Source organism: Lissotriton helveticus, chromosome 4_1 (assembly GCF_964261635.1).
Source record: "Lissotriton helveticus chromosome 4_1, aLisHel1.1, whole genome shotgun sequence".
Classification (NCBI taxonomy): Eukaryota; Metazoa; Chordata; class Amphibia; order Caudata; family Salamandridae; genus Lissotriton; species Lissotriton helveticus.
Window position 1 is genome coordinate 614778910 of NC_136063.1, and position 18991 is coordinate 614797900.

The window sequence follows — 18991 nt, forward strand, 5'->3', positions numbered from 1 at the left end:
CCAGGTTTCTGTGAGGAAGACGACGTCTGGTGATGTTGTGTCGAGGAGGTTCCAGAGTTCGATGGCGTGTCTGTGGACGGAGCGGGTGTTGAGCAGGATGCATTTGAGGTGATTGTTGCTGGTGCCTGGCCCTGCGGGTGCGGTGCAGGTCCGGAGGCAGGTGAATTTGCAGGCTTGGCAGGTGACAGGTCCGTGGGTGCGTTTCGGGTTGGCACGGTAGCAGGCGGGGTTCCGGCCGGCGTTGAGTGCGTTGAGGGTGGCGGCCTCGTAAGTTCGTCGTGTGGGCTGGCATCATCGGGGGCCAGGGGTCCTGGCACTGGGCGCGGTCCAGGCGCGAACGGGCGCAGACGGGCTTGCCTTTGGCGCACCTTTGGCACCCCGGCGGCGCGGCCGCTGCGCGGACTCCATTAGAGGGAGAGAGGGAGGAGCAGCTGGGAGGCGGGAGCGGGGCGGCCAATGGGAAGCGGGGGGGTTGGGCCGCGGGGAGCGCGAGCGGCGGGAAGCAGGCGGGGGCTGGGGGAGAGGGCACAGTGGAGAAGGCAAAAGACACACTGCGGAGTCACAAAAACGAACTAGCAGAGCAGGTAGGCAGAGAAGGGGCACACAGGGGCACACAAGGAGCGAAAAACGAAGGGGAAAGAAAATGACTCACAAAATGAAACAACAGTGAAGGCATGCAGAGAAGGGCACGCAGGGGCTCAAAAGGAGCGAAAAACGAAGGGGAAAAAAAAATGAATCACAAAACGAAATAACAGGGAGCAACCAAGGGCACACAAGGAGCAACGAGGCAGTAAGGAGAAGCAGCAGTGCACAGGGGGTCTGCGCGGTGGCAGAGGGAGCGACCTGCCAGAACACAGGGTTAAGGGTCAAGGGTCGGTAAGGGTTACTAAGTCTTAATCTGAATAAACTCCAATCAAAGACAGCAAAGGTTGGGAGGATCAAGAAGCGACATTCTTAATCTGAACAATTACAAACTATTGAACACTTAGGCCCAGATTATAACCCAGGTGGAGCATAATGATATATTTGTTAGTTTAGCATCACCTGATTCTAAATTGTTTGATTTTTCCTCACCTGGTTTTAGTGGATGTAGCAGCACAAATCCAATTTTCCAGCATGAAAATTAGCTTGAGGCCTTGACAGCAGCGGCAGCCAAGTCTCATCAAGCTTCTTAGGTCGAGCCTGAGCCAGCGTGCAAGCGCTGCTCTGGCAATCTGTAGTAGTTAGAGTACGGAGGAGAAGCCCTGCCCACATTTTTCCTTAGCTAGTGTATTTGCCCTCCGTAAATGCTGGCGCCTGATTCCTTAATAGGCGTGTTAGTTCCTCCTTAGTATGACCATGTCAATATTTGTTTCCTCCCAGGGCTACTGCCCCCTTTACATGGTTGTTAAACGGTACGTCTACTATTTTTTTAGTTTCCTGTTGTGCTTTACTTTGTTCCAGCCCCCCTCCCATTGTCTGTGTTCTCCATCCACACGCCCCCTCCCATTATCCATGTTCTCCATGCTCCCGCCCCCTCCCGTTGTTCGTGTTCGCCATCCTCCCAATCCCATCTCGTAGTCCATATTCTCCATGCTCCTGCCACCTCCCGTTGACCGCGTTCCCTTCGTTTATTTTCTTCACTAGCATTGTAAAATGCAAACCCCCAAGGCTCTTTGTCCTCCCGCCCTATGACGCGAAGGAGCCAGGGCTTCCTTCCCGGCAACCAGTTTGTTCCACAACATGCCTGTGTAACCAAGAGTGCCAGATGTTTTCCTGAGCTATCTTAAATGATCCAGGAAGGAATTCCATTCCGGAAGTGACATTGTCGTAGGTCTCGAGTGGGATGGGGAATTGTACTGAACATTGCAAGATGTTTTGGCTGCAATATACTTTTCTTGCAGGAACTACAGGGGAGGGGTCGGTGTGGGAAATACAAATGTCATCTGCACTGAATGCCGCCACCACAACCCCCAAAATATATACCTAAATAAAGACAGGCTACCGTCTGCCTCTGAGCGCTTCAGCGCATCTTCAGGACAAGTAGCACATTTTACAATACAATGAAAACTTTGAGTATGCACAAAGAGGAGGGAAGGGATCTATCCCGACTGTACTCCCTAGGCACAGCAGGTGTTCAGCTGGGGGGTTTTATACGAAGAGGAGGAACTTGTAGAGCAATAAAAGGCACTCACTTTTTATTCCAACATCCTGCAAATAAAGTCTGTTTTTGGAAATGTAATAAGATCCGCGTTAAAATCAACACAATCCCCAAGCACAGGTGGTTGGGGTTAAAGCAGCGACTTTCACTCAACGAATATGCCCCATGGCTGTTATAAAGCAGGGCGCCCCTCTTTATAATCTGTAAAGTTAGAAACATATTTTTTAACATACAATGAGCACCTCTTCTCGGTGTGCAGATAACATCTATCCCGCTTTGCGTAGCGTACACATTAAATTAAAAAAACACACACATATTGACTCTTGGACCCTGTCTGTGCCTCAAAACGCCTGGCCCAGCGACAAGTTAGAAATGTATGACCGTTTGGGCCTTTCCAAAGTGTGGGATGTGGCCTTTAAATAAAGCTGCTCTGTCCTGTTTGAGATTCCTTTAGGGGGATTCGGCCACATCTCCCCTCTCAGCTCATCCCCAATAAACTCTTTCTGGTGCAGTATTGAGGTCAAATTTGTCTTAGCCGCTGGCACCCGGGCCCCCTTCTCTAGGTCCAGCGAGACCCCAGGTGTGACCTGCACTTAGTGCAGCTTCTCGGCCCAGTTGTTCGGCCCCGTGAAGGCTGGGCAGTGTCGGCACCATGGGGGTGGGGGCGCCTTGCTGGTGAGGGCAGCATCATGGGTCAACCCGATGGAGCCTGGGGGCTGGAGGGTGGAGACTGCAAATGATGATAATAAACCTTCTCAGCCGCGACTACTCTTATAGCGTCAACATAGGTGTGACGGTGGCCCCTCTCTCCTAGGAGCTTTGTATCACAAAAATGGGCTCGCTTTCGGGCAAAGGGACGGGGAGGGGGTGTCAGGTGTGACAAGTTGTTTCAACAACTAAAGAGTACTTACTGAGGACAGTTACAATATTATGCACTCGAGGTGGCTGGATATTATTGTAACTGCCCTGAGGAACAACTTTATATTTCATCTGAAGACAAAAACATTCTTGCTCCTTTTATTACATCGAGATCTCCAGACAGTGCAGAAACGCTAACTTGTAACTTGGATTTGATCAATTCGTTCACGAGGCTGTGAAATGCACAGACTTCACGGATGGATCTTGCTGACTCTAACGCCTATCCACAGCTTCCGCATTTTTCAACTATCCTATGTTTTCACAGCCACTGCCCCATCCTTCTTAAGAAAACCCTTGCTTTTGTTTATAGTCCCGTCTAATCCCTGCCGTGCAGGCAGCTATTCACTGCCCAACAGCACTTTGTCTCCCACTTATGTAGCACCATCTCTCCACAGCCACATGACCTCTTCCTAGCCCCACCTTCCCGCCACAGCATCTCTCTACAGCCCCGGCAATACTCCACAAATGATTCTTTAATACTGTAGCACACATTTTTCCTAATCTCTGTTATTTTGATTTTCGCAGAGGAGAAGAGGCACTGGGGCGTGGGCAATGACTGTGAGGCACACATGAGGATGAATAACAAAGACCTCTTTGAAGAGTGGGTAAAAGAGGGGTCCGTTTCCCGCTCAACCCTAGCTCTCACGTCTGGGGGACAAGGGTCAATCCTGAACCCGGTTTAGCTGGTCAGAATATCGCAGGTTAACCCCGGCACCCCTGTTGGTTGAGGAGGCGCATTTATGGGCCGTTCACACACCTCTTCAGTGATGCTCCTGGCCGCTGACACTCCTAGCAGGGCTTCCAGGGGACGTGGTCCGACCTCCGCAAGTGGGCGCCAGTCAGGCGCAGCTCAAGCCGTTTACAGCTAGCACATTCACAGGGGCTCACTCGGTACTATTAAAGAGATCCCCGTACTGCAGCAGTGTTTTAGCTTAGTTGATGAGGCTGTGTCCCAAGAATATATGGGCAGATTCTGTTAGTAAACATATATCCCCTGACGCTGTTAGAGAGACGCCTCCTGTCTCCTATTGTGCGCTATTTTCTCTCCCTTTTACCTCGCTGAAAAATCAACCTGCTGCACTCAACATCCCCAAAGAAAGAATGGAATATCCCTCAGCTCCAAAAGCATAGCTAGCATTGGTGCAGCAGGTGCCATGGCACCGGAGCCCAATGAACCCTGGCAATGCCTTAGTTTACTGCCCCAACAGTGGTCAAAGGGAGCATTTTCCTTGCTTAGCCCTGGGCAGACATCCCTGTTACCCTAATGGTCGCCCCTCCCTCTGTACATTTTATGTATAGCTCTGACAACCTCCATCTAGTGTACCCGCAGTTTAAATTAAAGGCGGGATTGACTGGGTTAGTGGTGAGGGAGATGAATTCAAGGGACAGGTGACAACCATGGCGCGTAGGTGTTTAGGTCGAGCTTGAGCCAGTGTGCAAGTGCTGCTCTGGCGTTCTGTTGTAGGTAGATTACAGAGGAGAAGCCCGGCCCATATTTTTCATTGGCTTGTGTCTTTATCCTTTGTAAATGCTGGTGTTTAATTCCTTAATAGGCTCTTCTTAGTCTCTCTTAGTTCAGCCATGTCGTCATTTGTATTCTTCCATGGCTACTGGCCCCTTTACTTGGTTGTTACATGGTACGTGTACTTTCTTTTCCTTATTGAGCTTCTCCTACATTAAGTACGATGACCGATATGCTTCGCTTACATTCAGCACGCCAGGCCTGCTTTCACTTTCAAAGCAGCTGGGGCAATGGCGGCCACAATGCCATAGGTCTCACATTTCTTTCTAACAGATATCTCTCGGCTTTGCCAGTCCCAGTCCATCATCTATGTCAATTACCAGCCATGGCACAAGCAACGTTTTTTCTGTCACATATTTTTATGGAATAAGCCAAAGTCTCGAAACAATGGGGGTCTAGGCGTGCCTGTTTTTGTACCTTCCTTGAAAAAAAATTTGTTACAAGGCAACAGTAGTACAAGCTCTGGGGGTGTGCCATTTGATGAAGAAAAAGATTTGTATGAAAAAAGGACCCTCCTCAAAACGACAGTTAATGACCTGTAAATAAAAATTTCATTTGAATGGCATCCAGTTAAGCTGCCTCAAAGTCACTGAGGTCCTCATGATCGCCAATCGTCATTCTAACTTCTGTAGATACATAGGGGGAGATATACAAGCCCCTTGCTCTGCCAGTACATTACTTTTTGTGACGCACTGGCAGCGCATTTCATTGCCCCATATTTACAAGAACACAAAAAACCACCCTGCGGTGCCCCTTCCTCCACAAAAACAATCTCCCCATGGCGCAGGCATCCTTGCACCATGGTGCAAGGGTGCCTGCACCGAAGCATGGCAGCTGTTTGTGCGCCAGCGCAGGGGAGAGCACAGGAATGCGACATATCATTGTAGATATGTCACATTCCTGTGCTCTGAAAGTGCCGCAGCGTGGCGCAGCCAAAGGGCTTGGGGTGCCGCGCTGCTGCACTTTCTTGTAGTCCTGCCCCTAAATATATAATCGTAGTTTGATCTAAGGTCAAGTGAAGCAATGGGAAGACTAAGCGCTCTTTACTTCGTGAGAGCTCGCTGTTGTGGCCAATAGGACTGCGAATAAGAGAGGCTGGGGCTTGCTGTCTGAAAGTTAGGTTGAGACCGCGATTTGCGGGCTGTGCTACAACCAGGCACCTTAAAATAACCCGTTGTTCGTTGTTTTGGTGGATACGGGACTCCATACCTCACTCTGTCCCTGGACCAGCTGTGAACTGGAGCTCTGGGTCATCCCCGAGGGCTTCGTTAACAATGCTGTATTCAACGATTACCAGCCTGGAGACTGCATCGTCTCGCATGCGGACCCAATCCACATCTTCGAACAGCCCATCATTTCCGTGTGCTTCTTCAGCGACTCAGCTCTGTGCTTCGGCTGAAAGTTCCAGTTCAAGCCAATCAGGTGTCCGAGCCTGTGGTGTTTTTGCCTGTGTGGAGGAATATCGCCACCATCCTCAGTTAAGAAAAGATGGCTTTACTGTCAAGCTGTGGGAGTGAAGATGCCTTCTCCGAGTATGGCGAAAGTGATGGGTAATGCCATTTTAAGTGCCAAAAGCCTAAAACATTTGTGATCATCACTATACTGCAATGCACGTCATAATGTAGTATTTCATTAATATTGAGGCCCCTAAATTGGGAACCTGTATCACTTCTTAAGCAAAGTGCAAAATGTAATTATCAGTCTTCTTGGCAGATGGATACATAGGAGGATCCCAGTCCTTGAGCTACTGCCCTCTGGTAAAGAAATATATGTTCACTATCCACGGTGGGAGTTTAATTCACCACTTTGATTGAGAGGAGTGTGGGGCGGGACTCACCCTCTGAGGGTCGGATCGCCATACTTGCGCACAGTTTAATCCCTCAAGTAAAGTGAGGCTTTGGCTGAGGGTTACCTGTCTTACTTATCTTGGGATGGCATGGTCATAGTTATTGGAAGGTGGGAAATATGACCAAGTCCATGGCGAATGTACTGTGGGGTTTACATCCACTATAGAGTCACTCCCAGTTGCTTGGTTTTCATTTCCTGGTGATAAGAATATCATTACAATTTACATATAATATAATACATACATATAAAAGGGCATGTCATTGTTTATTCACAGCTGACTATCTAGAGTTGTTTGGAGTAAGGCTGTGGTTTTGTTTTGCTCGTAATTTGCAATGACATTACGCAATGCCACACGGCACACTCAAATCACGGAGCGGGCAGGAATCCCCCGCTCTTCCTCCTGAGCAGCAACAGTGTAATCACAGAGCGAAAGGTGTTGGAGCGCTTTGTTAGTGTTTATAGCTTGGATCATATGTAACTCTCACTTCACACTTTGTGTCTGTGTAATTTACAACACTTAAACATCTTCTTCACTGCACTATTTATCACTACTTTGAAGACGTCGCAGGCCGGTCTCTTCCTCTGATAGTTACAATCTAACTAGCGGTCGAGAAGGCCCTTTATTGCAATGTAATAGGTGTCACATTTACTAGAGTTTAAGTAAACATAAATAAAAGGCGAATTCTTGTTTTTTATAACGCTTCACCCTTGTAGAAAAAATTCTCCCCCCTCTACTACTCTCCCTCCCTCACCCCACACACCTGGTCCGGCTCAAATAAGGTGGTAAATGTATGTGGAAAAAATTTCTGGAACAACGAATTCCGTGTAGTTATGTCTGGACCGTGACAGAACCGTTCCATAAAATCACCCTAGTATGGTACAACTTACGTTTAAGATACCGTATCACCTGGTGTAGGAGAGAGGGTTTGAGGTAGCCTGTTACACTCTTTCGAAAAGAAGAGTTATTTCGTGTGCTTTGGAAACTGATCAATTTATTGGGGTTTAATAAAATCGATGAACATTTTGTTACATCAGCCTACAAATGCGGACTCACTGAGCGGGACACATCATTCTCGTACACATCAATGTAGAACACACTTTCACAGATCAATTTTTTTCCATGCCTTTTATGGTTTGAAATATTGAAAAGAGAAAACAAATTTTACAGTTTACAACTGTCCGTGGAACGTAATTGAACGCCTTTGAAAAACAAATTAGTCTACAAGAATTCACTTAATGACAGTGCTAGGGAGGTTGTGAATTAAGAAACCAGTGCCCCGAGGAAAATCTGGACGCCTTCCAGATGCCTTGTCGAGTAGGTGACATTTTCTCCTCTTCATGAATTGCTTAGCTGAAGTTTTTTTACTTTTTCTCTTAAATCTAACTTCTCACTGTCAGTAGCTTCGACGAGTCACCGTAATCATTTATTTCGACCTAAATGGAAGAAATAGAGAAAAGTGGTTACAAAATATAGGCTCTGGTTTATTATCTTACATTTGAACTGCTCTTACAGTAGGCACTTCTTGTGAATGGCAACATGCTATTCTTGGCAGACATCAACAAAAATCTCAAGAAACAGGAAGAGTAATGATAACAATTTAAAGATTAGTAAATGATGTATGTGGGAGTGCTCTTGTAGCTCATGTTGTTGCTTGTCCCCCCCTTCTCTCGGACCTAAAAGTACTTGTATGGGGCCCCTTTTGATATTACAGATGATGTGTTCTGAGGCTATGGTTTGTCTTTCTCACCATTTTAGTGACTCGGGATAGGTACAAAGGACATGATGTATAGACAGTGGCATTCACAGCTCAGATCTAGAATAGGTGTCCAGCTTACACTTGTGCAGTACAGACATAAAGAAATAGCCATAACTCAGGTATGTATAAATAGGTATGAGTCTAAATTCAGGAAAGACTTGAAAACACTACTCTTCCCCAAAAACTAAAATCGCAGGAAGCATCAGCACTGAATATCATCATTAGCATTTACAGCGCGGGGACACACTTGCTAGTGTAACCAGGCGCTCTACAAAATACTAATAAATGTATGTCTGTCCTAAGTACAGTGATAGGTCTTTGCGGTAACAAATCTTTGTATAAGGAGCATATCTTTCTAGGGAGATACAATAACATTGTTTCAGACTTTCACTCCAAGTCTCACTTTCACTTTTGTCGACCTCATAATTGATCAGCTAATCAGATAAAGACTACCGAATAAATGTCACAACCCCCCCCCCTCTAGTTTCAAAATGTTTGCATATATCAATTCAGTAAACATCTCTTCAACCTGCAGGAGTATTAACTCTTAAAGGCCTCATTTACAATATTTTGATGCACAGCAGCGCAGTAAGTCTTCCCGCCTCACTGCCGTGCGTTAAAAAAAAGGGCAGCAATGCGCTGTATCTACAAGATTCAGCGCATTCCTGTCCTTTTCCCCTGTGCTGGTGCACTATTGGCTGCAAAGCACCAACACAGTCACTCTTGCACCATGGATTGTAGGGGTGATTACGTTTGTGCAGGAAGGGACATCTTCCTGCACAAAAAAAAACACAAGAGGTGTTTTCCTCTTTCTATGTGTGCTGCAGGAAAAACGAGGAGAAATAAAGGTATTTCTCCTTGTTGTGCCTCCCTTACACCTCCCCTGGGGAGGCATAGGAATCTGACACATTCCCAGGTCTACAAAGCCTTGTAAATCTTGGAATGCATCAGGTTCCATGGATGTTACGTAGTAACACCCACAGCAAAACCCATTGAATTCCCTTTTCATCCAGAGTAATGCATGAAAGGGGCCATATTTACAAGGCCATGAAAAGCTGCGCATTGTGGCTTTATGGGGCTTAGTAAATATAGGCAGGCATACAGCGCCGCCGGTGCATCAAAAAAAGTGGCGCACGGCAGTGCAATGGCCTTGTAAATAAGACTGTTAATTTCACAGTAATAGGCTTCACACACACCATTGATATAACATCTAGCAAAACGAAAACAGGAGCTTATTTACAAGCCCCTTGTGCCGCCGGTGCGTCACTTTTAATATGGAAAAAAGTGACGTACCGGCAGCGCAAGGGGCTTGTAAATAAGCCCCACAGAGTCAGCAACAATCTCAATAGCAATATCAATAACAATAACTGCATTGTCAATATGACCACCAGAAAAAAAGTATTGACAAGGCCAATAAACGTTACTGTTTAGTGCTAGCCCACAGACAGACGTAACATACCGGTAAAACGGATATAAGCATGTGCACACACAGAGACACAGACCACTCATGTAAATGCACCAATGGACAGAGCCAACAGAATTATAGTCACCCATATACAAAGGCAAAACACACATACATACACATGTACAAAGTCAACACATACAGGCACATATATAAAGCTGGCAGGATCTCAAGTGTGGCACTTTCATATAGCCCTTGTTTTTCATCCAGCATTATCCTCTGCAGTGTAAGCTCACAGCTATACTAGTTATAAAAAAAGTTGCAAAGCCTTAAATGAAAGCTTCTGCTATTTACAACCGGGAATTAGTAAGAGACACTACACATGACATAGACCACTTGTCAGCTTAGGCACAAGAACTGATGCAAGTATTGGTGGGTTAAGAGAAATTAAAACAATATACATTTGGGATCAGACTTATTATTTTTTCATGCGGGGTCAAACATGGTGGCCTTGTGTGGCTTGATAAATCTCACTTCGGTTTGGCTTCATCCTTGCGTGGCGCACAGGCGATAAAAAATCTTGATAAATCTGACTCTCAGTCTTTATGATACTGACAATTTGACTTGTTTTGTTTTGCTGCTTTTAACTGCTTAACCGCGGCGGAATTGCCGCCACGGTGCGGCGGCTTTGATGAGAGGGCGGGGACGAGTTGTCCTACGGACATCTGCAGCACTACGGAGGTAGTGATCACGACGGCCGTTGACCGACGTGCACATGGAAGGGGTTAAGAAGTTTTGTAGGACAAAGCACTTTGAATGCAGTTAAAATGTTCGCTGCCTTTTTTGATGCCCTAGATTCAGATTATTTTAAGAATGACTAGGAGATCCATTCGAAAACGACCATACCTATGTTTTCATTTGCTTGCAGAGAGTGAATCCTATGCAGTTGATCCTTGCAGTGGGACAGGAGGCATTCTTTTAACAGTTATTGGTCTTCTTTTGAAAATTCACAAATGGTCACATAGAAAAATAGTACAGGAATAATGATGAAAACAATCTAATGGCACGAAGCATGATGATTGCATTTCTTCCTAACTCAACCAATCTGTTTACTGGAACTGGCACCTGAGTACTCTGTCATATATCCCCAAGAGGGATAGGAATGAATACATGTTGCAAGCAGGGTTCATAAATCCCAGCCAAACAAATAACATTTCGGTGTTTCTGATGTACTCTGCTCATGGCCTTCCTTTCTCCATTGAGTCTTTTTTGTAGTGTTAGGCAATCCTCTCATTCTTGATGTTTCTCTTTTCCTTCCAGGGTCTTAATAACATTGCAAACAGGAAGACCTTTTGTGGCAGCTACTGAGGTTCAGGAATCGATGCTTCAGGCTTCTGCTTCAGGGTTTCAGTTAATTATTTTGACATTCAAGTTCCTAAAACTGATATTTTTTCTAGATAATGCCCTCGAGCATGTCAGAGAATTCAATTTTCTAAACCTACTGGAGCTAAGAACCTAGTCAGTTCAGTTTAAAATCTTTATTCGGTTTTAAATCAAAAACATTAAAGAGCACACAACAATTCTATAATATATAACAACATTGCAATGACAGCCTGTATCAGCCTTAATCAAAACACTATGGGGCCCATTAGGATGTCGGGTGGATTGCCCCCGCCAGGCTGGCGGTAGCAATCCGCCCGACATCCTTCCCTGAATTCCCCCCCCGCCATATTACAATGGCGGGGGGACCGCAGCAGAGTAAAACACCGCCCGCCACTTTTCTTCCCCGGTCGCCTTGCGGCCGGGGCGGAAAAGAAATAATATTGAAATAATTATGAAGTGCTTGAGGCAATGCCTTTCAGTGGCGCCAAGGCCGCCACGGAAAGGCAGGCAACTTCACTCTGGGGGCCCCGTGCGGGCCCCCAGAGTGAAGGAGGGTAGGGTGTGCACACGGGGGGTACCTGTGGTACCCCCCTGCATTTGCATAATCAAAGCGGCAGGCACCGCGCGGTGCCTGCCGCTTTGATTATTCAAATGTAAAAGTGTTTTTTAAGCATTGTGGCGGGCGGTGCTGAGAGCACCACCCGCCACAATGCTTTACATGCAGGATGTGCCCGCCACTGTGGCGGGCACATCCTAATACCATCCCCGGGACCCCCGACCTTATGGCGGGCGGTCCCGCATACCGGCAGGATGGCAGGCGGACACAATCTGCCCATCATCCTAATGACCCTCTATGTATGGCCATTCATAAGAAGACAATTGCAAAAAACTTGTGGCAAATTGAATGTAAACAGTATGGAGGCTGTGATGGCTCAATAACTGATGCAGATACCATTTAAACAATTGACAGTATCCTTAAAATGATAAGGCCCTTGTTTACAAGAAAGTGCTGCAGCACAGCACCGCAATCCCTTTGGTTGCCCCACACGGAAGCACTTTCAAAGCACAGGGATGCAACATATTTACAATGAAATGTCAAAATCCTGTGCTTTCCTCCTCATTACACCTCCCCTGGGAGGTGTAGCATTGAGACACATTTCCAGGTTTACGATTTCTCATAAATCTGGATATGTGTCTTGCTCCCTGGGTGTTGCGCGGGAACACCCACAGCAACACCCATGGAATGCCCCTTTCACACAAAGTGCTGCATGTAAAGGGGCCATATTTACATGGACAGGAAAAGTTATGCAGGGTGGTTTTTCCTGTCCGTGTAAATATGGGGCAGTAAAAGGCACCACCAGTGCATCACAGAAAGTGCTGCACCAATGGTGCAAGGGGCTTGCAAATAAGACCCTAAAAGTGCTATTGTAAATTTCCATAATAATGCTTGTTCAGCTGGGCTTGGCATCCATTGGAGGGTGTAGCCTACTAAGTGGCCCATCCCATACATTCTAGTGGTTGATTAAATGAAATTGCAAACAGGTGAATCTATAACTTCTATGCAACAAATACCTCTAACTAGGGTCTGCTATGTTAATGCATAATAAGATGAATAGCCTGTAGCTGCAATTTTCAAAGAACCACAAGTCTTTCTGGGCGATCTTATGTGGTTTGTAAAAACAGAAAAATCTAGATCAGCCCCCTAGGAACAGTCCCACTAAATCAACTCCATTTCCTGAAAAATACTGATGTATATGACCTAGACGGGAATTAGTAGCATGAAACTGAAATGTTTCCTAACGGCAATAGCTTTTCAAATTAAAGATGCAGCTCTGAAGCACAATGATGAAAACTAAATAAAATATAGATGCCACTTTACAGGGTAAGTTGGAAATCTCTAAGCTACTCTTCTTAGTCAATTTAAGTGTCCACCTGTTAACTCATCATATTTTAGAGTGCACATGTGAAGTAGTAAGAACCACGATTGCCTTTTAGAAAAAGAAGGCACTGTTATTTCAGATAAAAACTAAAGAAAAGGCTTCAGTTGTCTGTTGTTAAATTTTGTTAAATATAACAAAGATATTTCTAATGAACAAGATTCCTCTAAAATGTTCATATTTGCAGGGTTAATAAATACATTCAATTCCCCATACAACTAATTACCAAAATTAACTTGCACATATCTGCTAATTAAATATTTTTCAGAGTAAGTAAGGTTTTTTGAAAACTTTCCCAGAAGATGGGAATTTTAAACAAAAACACTGTGGGGAAATCCCATAAAGTAGAGGTCTTGCAGAGAAACCAACTATGGAATGAGCAGTGTTTTTCAAGACAGTCTTTCTTTGTTTAAGTTTCGCCTGCACAGTGCTTGCACTGTGCTTGGGAAATCTATTGTATTTAATATTATTTTAAAAGGGGCCTAAATTCTGCCCTTATTTTTCATTTGTTTATGTGTGTTTGCCTCTTACTTTTCTTCAGTTTCTATTGGTTTTGTTAATATGGAAAAAGTCAGTGATAATATGAATAATGCTACATTCATGTATAAGAACGAGGTCACGTCTTTATTAACAAATTTGCCCATTGAGAACTCCACATCTTGCAAATGCATAGTCAGGCAAGCACTCAAACATAGTCCCAATGTCACTGATTGATAGGTCACATGTGGGGTGGCAGGTAGCCGATAGACAAATACACAGACAATAAATCTTACATAAATCCCACAGACAGGCACTTTAACACTACAAAGTTCAAGGGAGATTGGCCCCAATAAAGCACACATGGCCGGAGAGTGTATATACCAATGCCAGAGCCTGCTTCAAGTCCATGCAGTTTTTATTGGTGCTTTACTGAAATGTAATTGAAGTAACTATCTTTTGTCACTACCTTACAGTGAAATTAACTGTGAGGCTTCCCAACTTCCCCTGTAAAGTGACATCTATATTGTATTTAGTTTTCATCATTGTTGCATCCCTAAAATTTATAAATTTCAAGGTCTTTGTAAAGATTTTTTTAATTAGTGGCAAATTAAATAAAAACTTCACTTCAGTGTTGAGGTTGTACATCCAGCACTTTAGGTAAGAGTGTGAGAGGGAGGGCTCAGAGCTGAGGACAGCTTATTTTTTATATCAAATGTGATCAGCTTTGAATTACACAAAGCCTGAACAGTTTAGAAAATACACTAAGCTGCCAGTCAGACTATTTTACTTTACATCCTTTAACTTTAAATACCATCTGATTGATATGATTTAATGTTGATTTCAAAAATGCTGATTGAGTGTCCTTTAATATGTAGTCCTCGAAATCCCCATATTCCTTCACATAGAATCACACTGTGTGCAGCCTCAATATGAAAACCGGAATATCGATGACAGAATATCGAATCAAACATATTGGTAAGGTATGTAAGCATATTTTTTCTATTTCTTAAACCACATATATTTATCAATGCAATATATACACTTATCTTCCACGTTAGGAATTGTAAATCTCTACTCCCCTATATGCCCTTACCTTTAGATATACTCCCTTTCATATTCTTGTACCTTGATGTTCTGAGCTGGTCAATATTTAGTAGCACAACCAGTATTTAGGAAATAACGCACCTTTAGAGCACAGCTTTAATGATTGGGCATAGCTGAGGGCTGTGACCCCTAAAGGTATCTGACTGTCTTGATTAGGGTTCACCCCCCCCCCCAAGGACCACATTTTAAAAACCACCGATATAACAAATACAGTCCGGTTTCAATCTTGAGTTCTATAAATGAGGAACAAATATATTTTATTCTCAGTTCAGTCTTTCTCAGTAAGCCTGTGCAAAACTGTGGAATTTTGTTTGCAAACAGAATACAAGGACATACCTTGCACACACAAAAGTCATATAAGGTACCAGCAAGAAGACAGGCTAGAGGAAAAATGATCGTGGAATTTTGCCTACCAAGACATTTTTGATTTTTACCAATTAACAAGATTTTGTACAGGCCTAATACTTGGGCTCGCAAGTTGCATCCTGAGTTGGAAATAATCAAAGCTTTCAACGGTCTAAAAATTGCAATTGAATGTCCGCTAAGCTGTAGACACACCATGTATTTGACATGTAGTTTCTTTCAGTTTGAAGATTGGGTTTAAGGTGTTCATGAGTCTTAGCATCTTGGCCATTGTACAGTTTGTAATCACAGCTCAGTTAATCACAGCGATTACTGCATTGAAACATCTTGCAAGTTCAGAAACTCGTGTTCACAGAGTACAGGGAATATCTTTTCCAACAGAGAAATCAAACTGAAAACCTTTCCGTCTGAATGAGGTAAACAGGTTCAATGAAAGGCAGAGTGTTAGAAAGCTGCTTCCATCTGCTGCTGCTCCTCCAGTGCCTCTCCACACCAAATATTCCTATCCGGTATTGCCCTGTTCACAAGTCAAACAATCCATGCCATGTTGATTCCATTGATTTCCAAATGATCCATTGTCCAGCTTTGCCATCAAAGACTAGGCTTAATTAAAAGTAGTCAGCTTCATTCAAGTGAGTCTCTGATGCCTTGATCCTTTAGAAATGAGTGTCAAATCGAAGATTTCAAATACATACTGTATTGTAATATTTATATTGTACTATGTGGGGTGTTAAAGAACTTGCCTGCATGGATAGCATGTTATTCCATAAATGGTGTGTGCTAGGAAGGCTGTGTCCTTGTTTGGATCCTATGTGGGAAGTGTTTCCATGTTGTGCGTGAGGACCACTAAGGCCTGATTATTATGTTATGGGACTCACCAATTTTCAGTATGATAAAGAGATCTGAGAGACAGGCATGCAGGTTATGATTAGTAGTATGCTCGCAGACTTGATCGGCTCTGCAGGTTACTTTAAGGTATTCTTGTATGTTAGTCTAACGTGATGGTTACCACATATGTTTGTCTGTTCTTTGGTTTTATGAACCCACTTAGACAAGAGCAGGAGCTGAGGGGAGAGGATCAGATATCTGCCTGTAGAGAGTGCATTGTGATCATCTTTTTTGTGAATGTCATTAGACGATGTTAACCTACTAGCTGCTGAGTTTTCTCTGCTCCCCGTGCTGAGCTTTTTTTAATGCCTGGGGGGTCCTCTCAGTTAAAACATCAAAAAAACTTTCCACAAAAGGCACACAGTTCATATTAGTGTTTTTTCCACGTTAGGGACATAATAGGGACACTAAAGATACACAGTGTCTGTGGAATCAAGTGGAATGGACAGAGAAAATAGCTAAAATATAACAACATTTTGTCTTTTTAAAAACATTTGGAAAAGGTCCTGTGCAAGAAAACACTTAAAATAGCATCACCAAACGTTTGGCTGTACACAAATCACAATCATCCCAGCTTTTAAGATCAAGCAAACTTGCTAATAAAGTCATTTTTTACCACAATTTTCTGTTTTTAAGTGGTTGTTGATTTTTCCTATTTTTTGGTTTCTCCCTACTTGCAGTTTGTGGTGGAAACAGGTGTGAAACCTATTGGTGAACAAAGAAAGCTATATGCTTCGAAAGACCATTTGTGTAGAATGCTCATGGTTATTCCAAAGATACTAATCATTGCAATGACATAAAAACAGAAAGAAGTAGAAAACTAAATAGAAACAGTTTATTTGTAATTTTTTGCCTCGATGATGATTTGCAAAAGTTATATAGCATTATCCGCCTGATTCATCAAGCTAAATTGCACTCGCAAAGGGCAAGATTCTCACAGCCTGATTCATCAAGCTGATTTGCGCTCGCAAAGGGCCAGATTCTGAGAATCTGGCCCTTTGCCAGTGCGATTTTTGCATTTGGGATTCATCATCCCAAATGCAAAAATCACTATTACCGAAATCGCATATTTGCGAGGAATTGGATTTAAGGAATCTCTAATAGAGATTTTAAAATTGCGAAATTGCAATTTTGGGCCGCTATTTACCGAGAGGTCAGACCTCTCGGTAAATAGCAAAAACTTAGAAAAATGCATTTAAATGCATTTTTCTAAGTTGCATGTTACACACACACATGTCCTTTGGACATGTGTGTGCGCAACACCAATGTAGATTACATTTCAGGGGTGCTACAGGGTGTCCTTTGGACACCCCTGCACCCTTGAAATCGCTTCCTTATTTGCGATTAGCTAATTGCTAATCGCAAATAAGGAATAACTCCCCATGCATTCCTATGGGCCTGTAGGCATGGGGAGTTATTCCTTATTAGCGATTAGCAATTAGCTAATCGCAAATAAGGAACATGTAGGAATCGCAATATTTATTGCAATTCCTACATGAATCCCGTTTTGCAAGTCCTTAATAGCGATTCGTTATGAATCGCTATTAGGGGCTCGCAAAACGGGAGAATGATGAATCAGACTGACAGTCCTTTAATCAAGGCATTAGTTATCTGCACGGTTTCTGAAGTTTGTCAATATTGTCAGGATTCCAGACCTCCTTAAAGCACCACAAAGAATGCACATTTCTTCTAATATTATAACCTATTGGAATCGTGCAGGCTAAGAAATGTACGCCCATCAGCCGCGGGCCGTGGAGGGAGTTACGGTGGGGCAGGGAGGCGGGGAGGGGGAGGGGCGGGGTGGAGGGTGCTAAAAACTGGCATATGGATCATTGCAGGTAAGTACACAATTTAATTAATAAAACGAAATTCGTAGCGCGCACTGCATGGCAAAAAGCAATGCTGTGCGCGCTACGAATTTCGTTTTACTAATTAAATTGTGTACTTACCTGCAATGATCCATATGCCTGTTTTTAGCACCCTCCACCCCGCCCCTCCCCCTCCCCGCCTCCCTGCCCCACCGTAACTCCCTCCACGGCCCGCGGCTGACGCCCATCAGTGAAAACCTCAGCAGTTTGTTGATTTTGAGCTGACACAAGCGAGTCATATTTCTTACTTGCTACCTGCCAAGAAACGTGATAATTTCTTGCAGATATAAATAGCATAGAAGAGAGGGAGGAAATAAATAATTTTTGCAGGTGTAAATGGAACTAGACGGCGAGAAAGTAAACCGTTTGTTGATATTCTTTTTTTTTTACTTTGTTTATTGGCATTTCTAATTTTGTCACATTTCTAGACCTGTAAACTTTGTAGCAACTTTTCATATACAGCATGACATTTCTAAAAAGCTACACTATATGTAATCTGCAAATCTCTAGGCATCACAAATGAGTTTGAAGTGGATTATGCAGTAAAACATAACCAACATTACAGCTGATTTTACGACAGTTTCCCAAGCGGCCACCGTCTCCAGGCATGTTGTGTCAGATAACGCTATTTTATTTACAGCAGTTTGATAGAGCACATCCGGCCGGGCATACGTGAGCAGGGAAGCTTGCAGCCGCGGGCCGTGGAGGGAGTTACGGTGGGGCAGGGAGGCGGGGAGGGGGAGGGGCGGGGTGGAGGGTGCTAAAAACAGGCATATGGATCATTGCAGGTAAGTACACAATTTAATTAGTAAAACGAAATTCGTAGCGCGCACAGCATTGCTTTTTGCCATGCAGTGCGCGCTACGAATTTCGTTTTATTAATTAAATTGTGTACTTACCTGCAATGATCCATATGCCAGTTTTTAGCACCCTCCACCCCGCCCCTCCCCCTCCCCGCCTCCCTGCCCCACCGTAACTCCCTCCACGGCCCGCGGCTGGAAGCTTGGGAGAGACAATCAACAGGCATCCCTGTTATAACTTATGAAGAGTGTAAAACCCAGGAGTCTGACTCACACAATGCATCCCGAATATCACTATTACACTTGGCTATTAAACAGTCAGGTGTGCAAGTTGTATACCATTATGAACGCAACAAAGCCAAGAACAAAAACCCCATAAACTGCTGTTTGAATTCGAATTTCTACAAATGAATGTGTGGGGAGGAGCAGCCGAGGGTGGCAAGCAGGGGCAGTAACCTGGACTTCCCACAAGAATCGTTGGGCAGGGGTCGCAAACTCAAGGGCTACTGGTGCCAAAGAAGCGCTGTGCACCTGGGATGGTAGAAAGGCACTAATGGGCATATCTACTAGGCCCTGCGATA

General features: G+C 44.2%; 1 protein-coding gene across 2 annotated transcripts in view; it reads right to left on the minus strand.

Moving 5' to 3' along the window:
- Window positions 1-7403: 7403 nt before the first annotated feature.
- The window catches only part of NKAIN3 (sodium/potassium transporting ATPase interacting 3), a 2345632-nt gene continuing 2334044 nt past the window's right edge, over window positions 7404-18991 (minus strand). For both annotated transcript variants that reach the window (XM_078685641.1, XM_078685643.1), the window contains one exon: window positions 7404-7862. In XM_078685641.1, the coding sequence (XP_078541767.1) occupies window positions 7853-7862 (10 nt within the window). In that variant the 3' untranslated portion in view covers window positions 7404-7852. The remainder of the gene's footprint in view (window positions 7863-18991) is intronic.